Source organism: Anastrepha ludens, chromosome 3 (assembly GCF_028408465.1).
Source record: "Anastrepha ludens isolate Willacy chromosome 3, idAnaLude1.1, whole genome shotgun sequence".
Classification (NCBI taxonomy): domain Eukaryota; kingdom Metazoa; phylum Arthropoda; class Insecta; order Diptera; family Tephritidae; genus Anastrepha; species Anastrepha ludens.
The window spans coordinates 131,079,634-131,092,652 of NC_071499.1; the positions used below are offsets into that span (position 1 = coordinate 131,079,634).

General features: G+C 38.3%; 2 protein-coding genes across 2 annotated transcripts; both read left to right on the plus strand.

The window, feature by feature from the left end:
• Positions 1-524: 524 nt before the first annotated feature.
• On the plus strand, positions 525-1,484 carry LOC128857748 (uncharacterized). Its single transcript, XM_054093491.1, has one exon. The coding sequence runs from the start codon at positions 525-527 to the stop codon at positions 1,482-1,484; it is 960 nt and encodes a 319-aa protein (XP_053949466.1).
• A 303-nt stretch (positions 1,485-1,787) lies between these two features.
• On the plus strand, positions 1,788-5,819 carry LOC128857749 (uncharacterized). Its single transcript, XM_054093492.1, has 2 exons — positions 1,788-2,310; positions 4,465-5,819. Exons 1-2 carry the CDS (start codon positions 1,788-1,790, stop codon positions 5,817-5,819), a joined length of 1,878 nt encoding a protein of 625 aa, XP_053949467.1.
• The last annotated feature ends 7,200 nt before the right edge of the window (positions 5,820-13,019 follow it).

The window sequence follows — 13,019 nt, forward strand, 5'->3', positions numbered from 1 at the left end:
ACCAAAATTCTTTGTATTTCCTTTTATTTCTTTTTATATACATATACATGAGTATGTACCAACACACATAAGTGTAGCATAAAATTATATTGCGACAACTTAGAAGGTCACTTCTACCGCGATCGCCAAGTAATAAAGTTGTTAACCACTCGTTAGCGCTTGTCTTTTTATTTCGAAGCTTATTGCGTACACAGGTGGTGCAAACCAGCTCCTCCTCGAAACATTGGTGACCCCGACGTGATCGGGTTAGAAGTCTTTTCGCGTTATAACTATTCGAGTTTTAACTAAATAAAACTTTTCTCATTGCGTGCAAGTCTTTTCGCGTTATAACTATTCGAGTTTTAACTAAATAAAATTTTTCTCATTTGCGTGCAAGCAAAATTTTGAGTGCAGTTATTGAAACTGTAAATCAATTTAATTCGTTCGTCAGTACATAACCGCATAACGGAGGTATCTGCTGATAATACAGCTACTCCTATTTTTTCGCATCTGTCGTGCTGCACACATTTAATTGTATTGCCAAAATGCCTAAAGGCAGCAAATCGAAAAAGGGTATCGACAACACATCATCCGATGCAACGAGCAACAGCTCCGATTCAATTTCGTTTAATAAAAGGAAAAGTGCGTCGATTAAGCATCAATTAACTGCGTTAAACAAAACATTGTCGTCGCATCGTCTTGATGAACTTGATGAAGCTGAACTTTCTGTCCACATGGAGTACGTCGAAAGCATTCACGACAACTTTGACCACGTGCATTCTATTCTCGAAGAAGCTGATCCACGCGAACTAGATGGAGTAGGCCGAGCAGAATTTTTCGACGTGTACCTAGAAGTCAAAGCAAAGCTGTCGCGTCAGCTCAATTCGCATCGGAAGACAAACGTAAGACATTCATCGACTGCTAGGCATTTCGCATTGGAAGAATCGCCGGCAACGTTATTCTCATCGCAAAGAAAGTCTCGCCTTCCTGAGCTGAAAATACCGAAATTTAGTGGAGCGTACATTGATTGGCCTAATTTTTTTGCCATGTTCAGTAGCGTTATTGACAAGGACCTCGAGTTAAGCAAAGTGGAGAAACTCCAACATTTACGCGCTAGCCTACAAGGAGCCGCTTTGGAAACAATTTGCTCGCTAGAACCGGTTGAGGAGAATTATGACAAAGCCATCGCCCTATTAAAAAATCGATTTGATAATAAATTACTTATTTTTCAGGCTCACATTAGGGCGATTATCGAGTTGAAGAGTGTTGATAAGGGTTCAGCCAATCGTTTGCGCGAATTGTGCGACAATTTTAATTCCCATCTTCGTGCACTTAACACCATGGCCACACCAGAACAAATATCGGATGGTTTGCTCATACATCTTGTTACTAGAAAGTTCGATCAGAAGACGCAGGAGAAGTGGGAGGAGGACTTGCCCATGCAGACATTGCCAACTTTGAATTCAATGACCTCATTTCTGGAGAAGCGGTGCCGAATTATGTAAAATTTGGAAGGTGCTACGCAAACACTTAGCAATCAGATCGGTAAACATTCGAATGCAAATAAAGGTATGAGAAACGCTTTGGTAGCATCCTCAAGTAGCTCTAGCTTTTGCATATTTTGCGATTCGAAAGAACATTACATAAATAGCTGTTTAAAATTTTTAAATTTGTCGCCGAATTTGCGCTACAAAGAAGCTAAGCGATTGCAACTTTGCTTAAATTGTCTACGCAAGGGTCATAGTTTACAACGGTGTAAGTCTGGGCATTGTCGTCATTGTCCAGGCAAACACAATTCGCTTCTCCATATGAACCCGCATACCTCGTCTATATCCCCGTCTTCAAACCTACCAACAATTGAGGCTACAGCCCCTTCACAGCAAACCCTCATTTCATCGTTAACTTCAAGTACAGTCGCTCAAGCCCCAAATTCGGGCGCCAATAGTAATGTGTTGCTTGCTACAGCTATACTTTCAGTCAAAAATCGTTCAGGTGACTTCGTTCCATGTCGTGCTATTCTCGACTCGGCCTCTCAAATAAATTTTGTAACCGCTCGCTTGGCAAATATGCTGCAACTTCCATTCAAACAATCTGCAATTTTGATTTCCGGTATCGGCGAATCAAACTTTGTTGCCGACAAAGAGATTGACGTTTTCGCACAGTCGCAAGATAAAGGCTACAACACTTCGTTCACTGCTGTGGTCACACCCAGTATTACAGATTATCGGCCTAACTTCAGCCTTTCTTCGGAATGGATAATACCGTCAAACATCAATCTAGCAGATCCATTATTCTTTAAACCCCAGCGCATTGACTTGCTCATCGGCGCGGGTTTGTTTTTTGATTTGATGTGCGTTGGCCAAATATGCATTGCTAGTAATTTGCCATTACTGTAAAAAACTCGACTGGGCTGGGTTGTCGCTGGTGGCGTTTCATATACCAACAAACAATCATCCTTCCTCGCTGCCTGCAGCAAAAACGTATTTGAACATAAACATAATAACTCATTGAACGATATCGTAAAACGATTCTGGGAAATAGAGAATTGCTTCGACTCTGCTCCCCCTCCATCTAAAGAAGATGACTGGTGCGAGCAGCATTTCAAGAAATATTTCTCTCGACTTACTTCGGGTGAGTATTCAGTGCGTTTGCCAACAAAAACAGGCTTTAGCGATCTTGGCGACTCATACAATCGTGCTCTTCGCAGATTCAAAGGCTTAGAGCGAAAATTGGAAAATAATCATAACTTAAGAACTCAATATATTCATTTTATGAGTGAGTACATATCGCTGAACCACATGTCACTGGCAACACCTGGACCAACAACAAAAACATTTTTTCTACCGCACCATCGCGTGCAAAAGTTTGACAGTACAACGACAAAACTTCGCGTCGTATTCGATGGCTCCGCAAAAACAACAACAGGCTACTCGTTGAATGACCTTTTGCTAGCGGGTCCAACTATTCAAGCAAAGCTGTTCAAAACTCTCTTACAATTTCGTTTTCGTAAATTCGCTCTGTGCGGAGATATATGCAAAATGTACCGATGCGTACGTATGACATCTCCAGACGAATATCTGCAATGCATTTTATGGCGCGAGAACCCACTCGATGAGGTAAAGGTATACAAGTTAGACACTGTAACATACGGAACAAAATCTGCCGCCTTTCTTGCAATACGAGCTATGCATCAACTTTCGTACGATGAAGAAGGGTCATTTCCAATAGGTGCAAAAATCGTGAGGAGAGACTTTTATGTTGACGATCTCATTTCAGGCGGAGATACTATAGAAGAAGTGGTTGAGATCAGACGTCAGGTTAAAGGTTTACTTCAGCGTGGAGGATTCAACATTCGTAAGTGGTGCTCAAACGAGGATGGCGCGCTGCAAGGTGTTCTTGACTCAGATTGCGAAAATCTTCTTAAATTCCACGATGGAAGTGATGTTGCAAAGACTCTTGGCCTCATCTGAGACCCTAAAACTGATAACTTCTTATTCTCATTTTCGCCTATTGATAATAACGCACGCACGACAAAACGCACGATACTTTCACATATTGCTAAAATTTATGATCCGCTTGGCTTGGTTTCGCCAGTCATTACGAAAGCAAAAATTTTCCTGCAAATCCTTTGGAAGGAAAAACTACAGTGGGACGAAAGCTTGCCTCAGTTGCTGCAAACTACCTGGAACGACATTTGTGTACAGCTTGGTCTAGTAAGCAGCTTTAAATTTCCTCGCTTTGTATTGACGCCTAATTCTAGTTGGGAGATTCACGCATTCTGCGACGCAAGCTTGGCGGCGTTTGGTGCATGCGTATACATTCGTTCGGAGTGTGATGGTATTTTAAAATCATGCTTACTTTGTGCAAAGTCGAGAGTCTCGCCTCTGAAGAGTTTAACTATTCCTAAATTAGAACTGTCGGCAGCCTTGCTGCTTGCGGAATTGGTGGCACCCATTTCACTAGATTTTCCACATTCTCACACCGTTCACTGCTGGTCAGACTCAATGGTCACTCTATCATGGCTTCGCGAACAACCATCAAATTTCAACATTTTTGTGTCGAATAGAGTTAGCCAGATACAAACACTAACCAAAGGTATGACTTCGCATCATGTGCCTACTTCTTTGAATCCGGCAGACATTCTTTCGAGGGGGTGCACTCCCAAAGAATTACTAAATTCTGAACTTTGGAGAAGTGGTCCACAATTTTTATCAAGAAGGCAATCGGATTGGCCTAATCTCCTGGATTTGTTAACTGATTTACCCGAACGGCGACGTAAAGTCTTAGTTGCTTCTCAACTACGAGACGTAACGCTCGATTGCAAATACCACAACTCCTTTGAAAGGTTGCAGCGCATCTTTGCCTACATTTACTATTTTTGCCAACCGCACTGTACCCGCGTTCATGGCCAACCGTTGACTCCGCTGAATATTAAAATGGGTACACATTTACTAATCCGTAACATTCAACAAATTCATTTTGCAGCTGAGCTCAAGGCGCTAAGATTTGACAAGAAACTTAATTCGTCAAGTAAGCTACACTCATTAAATCCGTTTATCGACTCATTTGGGCTTCTTCGTGTTGGAGGACGTCTGCAAAATTCTTTATTGGACTTTGAAGCAAAACATCCACCTTTGTTGCCAAAACATCATCCGGTCACAAACGCAATAATTGACCACTTTCATCGCAAATATCTACACGCTGGACCGCAGAGCGTACTGGCTTCAATTCGGCAGCAATATTGGCCAATTGGCGGACGCAAGACTGTTGCTAGCGTTATAAGTAAATGCATTCGTTGCTTCCGTTTGAAACCAATCATCTATGAGCATATCATGGGAAGCCTTCCAGCCGACAGGGTTCAGGCTAACAGAACATTTTTCACCACTGGCATCGACTATTGTGGACCATTTTACTACAAGTCGGAAGTTCGCAGCAGGCCACCCATTAAATGCTACATATGTGTTTTTGTCTGCTTCAGCACGAAGGCTTGTCATCTGGAGCTTACTCAGGACCTTTCTACATCATCGTTTTTGGCAGCTTTGAAAAGATTTATTTGCACAAGAGGCAAACCACACACCATTTGGTCGGACAATGCAACGAACTTCGTTGGCGCTAAAAACGAGTTGCAAGAGTTAAGTCAATTGTTCTCAAGCAATTCCCATAACACTGAAGTCACTAATCAATGCAACTTGGAAGGCATCTCTTGGAAATTTATTCCGCCTCGTTCACCACATTTTGGATTATGGGAGGCGGCTGTTAAGTCAGCGAAATTTCACTTTCTCCGCACTGTTGGCCTCTCAATCCTGACATTCGAAGAGCTTCGTACTCTTGTATGTGAAATCGGAGCAATAGTTAACTCTCGTCCACTTTGTCCAATTTCAGAGAATCCAGATGATCTCAACGTGCTCACGCCGGCTCATTTTCTCATAGGTGCGCCATTTACATCCGTCGTTGAACCAGACGTAACCGGCCTCGATATCAGTCGCTTAAGCCGATGGCAGCATGTTTGTCATATGCAGCAGGTATTTTGGAAAAGGTGGAGCAGTTCTTATCTCTCACTGCTGCAAGAACGAGTTAAGTGGCGAAAATCAACTGAAATTGTTCAAGTTGGAAATATGGTCATTTTGAAAGAAGAAAACCTTCCACCACTAAAATGGCGACTAGGACGCGTGGAGAGTTTAATTCGCGGCGCCGATGGTGTGGCTCGTATCGCCATCATCTACACTGCCAATGGATTAGTCAAGCGAGCTGTAGGAAAAATTGCTGTGCTCCCTATTGAAACTGAAGCGGTTGGAGACTTACACCTTCCAACGGGGGGAGGATGTTCGCAGCAGCACTAATTGGCATCTTCGATATTCGCATCACTAATTGGTATTTTTAATTATTTGCATCACTAAATGGCGTGATCATAACTGCAACTGTAATGTACCAAAATTCTTTGAATTTCCTTTTATTTCTTTTTATATACATATACATGAGTATGTACCAACATACATAAGTGTAGCATAAAATTATATTGCGACAACTTAGAAGGTCACTTCTACCGCGATCGCCAAGTAATAAAGTTGTTAACCATTCGTTAGCGCTTGTCTTTTTATTTCGAAGCTTATTGCGTACACAGGTGGTGCAAACCAGCTCCTCCTCGAAACAATATGTAAAAAACCGAAATTCGAAATTTTCAAAATAAGTTACCAGACTACTACCTTAAAGAGGAATTGCACAACTTTTTCTCAGAAAAGCATAGATCAGATGAAGCTCCATTTCTTCGTGTGCTACTTCGAAAATCCTTTGTACCCAGTGCAATAGACGCAGGATTCACATAATCGTGGAGACTCTACTCTCGTTCTTTAAAACCATTCAAAAATATCTGCTCACTATACAGAGAGCTTTCCGTTCTTTCCACTTTCCATTGAAAAGAACATCAATACCTGAATTGCTCACCAACTGGCTTGCTTACTAGGGTAAAAGGAACGAATTGTTATATGAAATTGTGTATTTATTTATAGAGCTCTCTTTTCCTCACCAGGCTCTGGCTGCTAGAGTTATATTACTTGCAATCATCTTACAGTTTCCGTAAATGCATTTGTAAATAAATTTGTTAATAAATTTAGTACTGCGGCGTTAAGATTTATTGTATCCACTACTTTTTACAATAATAATTTCATTGACAGCGATCGTAGGTTATTTAGCTCCAAGCGAAGGTACAATACTTCTTCCATTTGTTCAGAAGTATTTGGAGAGAATTCACGGAAACAATAAACGTATATTACCAACCCGTGTAGCTGACTTCTTGGCCTAAAATGTTCTGCTGGAATAGCTCGCATTATTCATAAACTATTCCGAGATAGTTTAATGAGCCTTTGGAATATTTTGCTATACTATTTTCCTATACAATTATTGCGATCCTAAGCAACAAAATCTGGATCTTGTCAGGGTGTTTCTGGGAAAATTCTCTAACAAATGAAGCATTTCGCTATTTGCTGATCACCACAAAACCCTGCTAAATCACAATAAAACTGATGCTAATAAGAGTGGCATTGACTTGAGAAGCCTCAGTCACTATGTAGAGCAATTTCACCTCGTAGCTGGAGTGCGAAATTTGTCAATGAGTTATCTACAACTGATATTGGAATTTTAAATGAAGCTTACAAAGCGCTCTGCTAGAACAAACCATCGGCTGCCCCTTTCTTGGCTGGAATATCTGTTAGTCCATTGTCTAAACAAGCAGCCTTTTTAAATGAATTTTATACATCGTGCAGCATCATCTTTCTATTATATTTTTTTAAATTCGTTCACACTTGTATTTTTATCCTTCACAGTGGCTTTACTACTTTTTTTTGCTAATTTCATTGCAGTTTGCCGCTTCATAGTTGTCAAACAACTAAAAGTTTCGCCGAATCAAACGCTACACTTATAAACTATTTCGCTGTCGCCTCCCGCATATTCTCATCCCAAGTGTATAGTCGCTTAAATTGTTGCCCAAATGTGAAAAGTGCTATTGCTCAACAAAAACAACATAATTTCTTGCTCACTTCTTGTTTACATTTTCGCTTGCCTGCTTCTTGTTGACGAGGCAATTTAGCTGCATCGCGTTTCGCCAAACTTTTCAAGTTGTTGCTTCTTTGTGCTTTCGCAAGAAAGTTGAAATCGATAATTTGAATTTCTAAAAAGAGCTTTGAACTCGTAAGGTATAAACTGTGTGAAAACTGCATATGTATGTGTATAATCAGTAGTAGCTGCTACGCACGACTCTGCCTGTGCGGCTGGCTACACCTACGTTAGCAAAATGGAGAAAAAGCATTTTCAAAAATTTTTAAGCAAAAAGTCTGGCTAGCTTAGATAGCTTTGAATTTCATGAAGCCAGATGTGCGTTCCAAAATAAAACATCAAGTGGAGTTTAAAAAACCTACAAATCAGTTCGCGTGCGCTTTAAAGAGAGCAGCACGGAAAAACAAAGCCTTTAGGACTCTGAGCAGTTCAGCCTTCTTGGTGCCTGGAAAAAAATCCACTCAATTGAGTCAAATAAACGCCTAAGGAAATAAAAATTGACTCCTTGGGGAGAACTAATGGCATGCCACACAAGATTTATCAGCGTTAGCTGAACCTGCAGAGTGCCTGGAGGGCTAGCCAAGTAACTTCATTTCACAATATTATCTACTTTAACCCATGAATGAACAACAGTATTGCACAGTTCAATACATACTCACATATGTATGTTTGCCATGAGTTGATGTGCAATTCCCATAATAGACCAAATGCTCACTTAAGCCATTTGCTCATTTAACTATAAAAATGGTTATGTGCAGGAAAAGTAATTTTACAAAAATGTTTTCCAGATTATTAAAATAATAAAGTGCAAATGTTTTGCAGCATTTAATAGTTAGAGCGAACTATGTAAGTCAAGTCATAAAAAGTGAAAACATAACACCATGAATAAAATATTATTGTAAAACGGATTGCAATAAAGCGAGCTCGACTGCAAAAGCCCACCTGATAAGGCAGTGAGTACTGGTAGACAAGTTGGGCTACGCATGAAAGGTTGGCAAATTATAGGAAAGAGTACACAATATACAGAATGCCTATACAAGAAAAAATGTTGTTTATGGCAATAAGCGTGGGTGGTCAGAAAGAGAGTGATGGTTGAGCACAGTGGTGAGAGTAATGCCGGTGTGTGATAATTGAGCAGCAATGGGCTCCTAAGAGCATGCATGCATACGCACATATTTGTTTATAATCACACAGAAGTGTTAGTAGCCACCAGAGTGCTTAGGAATGGAAATATAATATTTAGTATGCACGCTTAGCAAATATTTATATGTGGATTTTAATTAATAAATGCAGGGCTGTAAAAATTCATTTGAATTTATTTGAAGTGATATTTTTAATTATTTATAACATTTACAATTCTTGGCCACTGAAATATAAAATGAATGATGTGAAGATCTATAAAAAAGTGGAATTTTATAAAAAATAAAACTTTTGTTAAAATAGAAACAATTTAAATATTTATTTATCTGTAGTATAGTGTAGTATTTACAATAAATAATCTTTTTCGCAGAAGTTTATGCTCGAAAGTTTTAATGTAGAGTAGCCATCTACCTAAAACATTTAATTTGATTAAATAGGTAAACTAATCATAAAATTCAATTATTAGTACCAAACAAAAACTATTTAAGAACACTTAAATTAAAAAATATTTTATCAAGGAAATAAAAAATATGTTTGGAGAGTTTCCACCTATCTAATAAATTAAAAATAGTTGATTCTGTTATTTAAGCAATATGTTTGTAATTTCAAAACTTCAATTGAAGGAATATGCGAAACCATTAATACAGAAATATTTTTCAATAGGATTGCCTAAAAACTACCCATTAAATTTCCGTTGCAACGATACCAAATCATTTGTCCGCCTTCGTCTAGGGCACACAATCGCCACACACTCATACGTTTTCAATGGTTCCAGCCCTCCATGCTGCCAACACTGTCACTCACCATCTTTAACGGTCTGCCACCTACTCGACAACTGCCCACATTTTGAACAAATCAGGAAAAGTATCTGTTAAGAACTACTTCCTCAGAAAATATATCAAAAATGTCAGAATTTCTAGTTAAATCAGGATTGAATAAATTGATTTGTTGTTTGCTCCTCTAACATAGTTACTATATTTTTACCATGGTCTTAATTAATTAAGTTTTCTAGTCTCCTTTTACATGTAAGACCTTTAAGCTAACAATCTGTTACTTTTACATCAGCGAGCCGAAGGTCCTGGCAGCCCGTGCTCCTTTTTTACGTGTAAGAATAATTGTATTATTATTTGACGTCTGTAAATAAATAAATAAATAAATCTTTATAATTCAAACGTACATCTTTTGGAACAAGTTTTTCGATCTTTTCAACAATGTTATCACGTGCTCTGAGAGTCTTTAAATTATAAATAATGGTGTTGTCTGGGCAAGAGTTTCAATATAATAACTTTTCTCAATAATGATCTGTCATTTTTTTACCTGTTTAGTGAGCAAATTAACTACGCCACGAAACTCACGTTTAATTCTCAATAGACCTATTTGATCTACAACACGTCAAAAATTAATTAATCTATTAGACTGAATTAAAAAGAAAATCCATCGCCTTTATTCCTCAAACTCATTTACCTCTTCTCCTACATTAAGTTTGCTATTTTTTCTTATTAGATAAATATTTTTCACATATTATATATCAAGTTTATACCAATATGTCCATTCATTATTATATTCCAATTTTAATTATTACATTTGCTGAAATTAACTCCCTTGGTCTTGCGTGGAATGACCTGGGATATACATAAAGCTCATACCCGTGTCCGTTGGCGAAGAGGTGTATGTGACGCTCTATGCTCCAGTAGGACTTAAAGGAAAAAGCTATGATATATAATTATTATATTTGGATATTCAATAGTATAAAACGAAAGCTATTTCAGAACGCTTTAAATAAGAAATAGTTTTATTCAATTGCCACCTATCGAAAATATTAGAAATTCAATAATTTTATGTAAAATTTTTCCAGTCGATCTTTAGCTCCTGGGCGATGCTCTACTAAAATGCCGGTCAACTTGGATTATTTCTGTGATTTTAATACAAGTATAGTATAAAAATTTTAAACTTTTTAAACTCTTTCCAAAATTTTCATATTGTCGCCTACAATGGTTTACCAAATTTTCCATTAACCCTAGAACACACACCCAGAAAATACCACGTAAACACCCACCCGGGATACGTTTGTACCCGGGACCTTATTTTGCAGTTTTTTTAATGCTTATTCAACCGATTTCTATGATTTTTTTTTTAAATGTATATTTTAATATATAACAAGTATTTTGTCTTTTGTTTCATTCGAATATTCCTACTGGTTCCAGCGATATGGGCAAATAAAGTCAGGACATGCAACAGTGGATTTTTGTTTTTGTCCTGATAAATGCAAAACAAAATAATATAATTTATAATAATATACTTATAGAGTAACAACGAATACACATTTTGGTTTTTATTTCATTGAAATATTCTACCTGGTTCAAAAGATATGTGCAAAAAGGTCGCGCAAGGTATGGGTACGTAGGTAGCAAATACACTGGTATAACTGGTTTTTGTATTTTATATGCAGCTGCAAGGGTTGTTTTCACACGAGGTGTTGTTATAAATGCTGCCTGTTGATATTTTCATTATTGTTTTGGTGCTCAAAATTGTAAGAAGTGAAAATATAAATGAAAATAAATATAACTGAAACTATAAATAACTGGATACGAAATGACTTCAAGAAGAAACGAATATTTATCAAGTGCAGCATATAGAAGGTAAAAAATGTAAAATAAGCAACAATGTAAACATATACTAATTTTTGTTATTATGCAGGCTAACTGAGGAACAGCGAGAATCATATATACAATCTTTATTTGATGAAATTTGTGACGATGACGCTCCCTATGACTTTGACTCAGAAGATGAAGAAGAAATTCAATTCAATGACATTGAAATTGCTGATGACGATGCTGAAGTTTCGCAAAGTGCCGCAGAAGTATTACCTGATTATGCGGACTATGAGGATGATGAAGAAAACGGTGAAGAAGAAGAAGTAGAAGAAAATAATGAATTACCTGCTAGTGGCGAAAAATTTGTTGCGCGTGATGGTACTGAGTGGATGAAAGAACCAAATGTAAGTCGTCAGGTACTCAGACAAAATATTATAAGAGAACGTTCTGGACCAGCTAGATGCACTGAAATGTTGTCAATAGAGCAAACATTGAAATGTTTCATGAACGTTGAAATAGCTGATATAATTATGCGCCACACAAATAAGTTAGCAAAAGAAACTTATAATGCTTACAACAATGCGCATCCAAACACAACTCCTAAGTCATGGACGCCTGTGTCAATAACAGAGCTGTATGCATTTTTTGGCATACTTATTATGACTGGTGCGAACCATAGCAATGGAGAACATGTTCGAGATTTATGGAGCGTCAAAAACTATCCTTTATATCGCGCCACAATGGGAGTCAACCGTTTCTGTTCGATATTGCGGTTCCTAAGATTTGACGATAAAAACACTCGTGCAACACGCTTACTAACTGATAAAGCAGCACCGATCAGTGAGTTGTGGACGATGATGAACAATTATCTTGCTGCACATTACAAGCCCAGCTCATGCTTGACGATTGATGAACAATTATTTCCTTACCGTGGACGCACACGGTTTACGCAGTACATACCGTCAAAACCTGCTAAATATGGTGTCAAGGTTTGGTGGATTTGCGATGCCACAAATGCATATCCACTGCATAGACAAATATATACTGGCCAAGCAGAAACTGGTAGGGAAACGAACCAAGGCGAACGAGTGGTGAAGGATTTGTCTGCCAAATACCAAAGAAGTGGCCGAAACATTACAATGGACAATTTTTTTACGACCTTGCCAGTTGCAGAACTGCTTCTCACCTGGAAACTCACGATCGTTGGAACTTTGCGCAAAAACAAATCATATATTCCTCAAAAAATGAAGCAGAACAAAAACAGGACAATTGGTTCAACGACATTTGGCTTCAAAAATAATGTGACAATGTGTTCTTTTGTTCCCAAAAAAAATAAAGCAGTAATTTTGCTTTCGACCATGCATAATGATGCTGAAATAGCTGACAGTGGGAAACCTGAAATAATTGAATATTATAATCGTACCAAAGGTGGTGTTGATCGAATGGACCAAATGTTTGCGGAATATCCAACACAAAGACAAACAAAACGATGGCCACTAGCGATGTTCTTCAACATGTTGGACATTACAGCTCTTGCAGCCTACATTGTCTACGATTTGAATAACCCTATGTTGCCTTGGAGAACAAACAACAAGGGTAAGCAGATCCTGCACAGCTTGGCTGAAGCATTGTGTATGCCCATTATTGAAGCCAGAGCCATAAATCGTCAAGTGACGCGAAATTTTTCGACTAAAATTGCTATTGAAGCATATTTCAACCGACCGCTGGAATCAATGGTGTGCACAGCAGCATCAACAA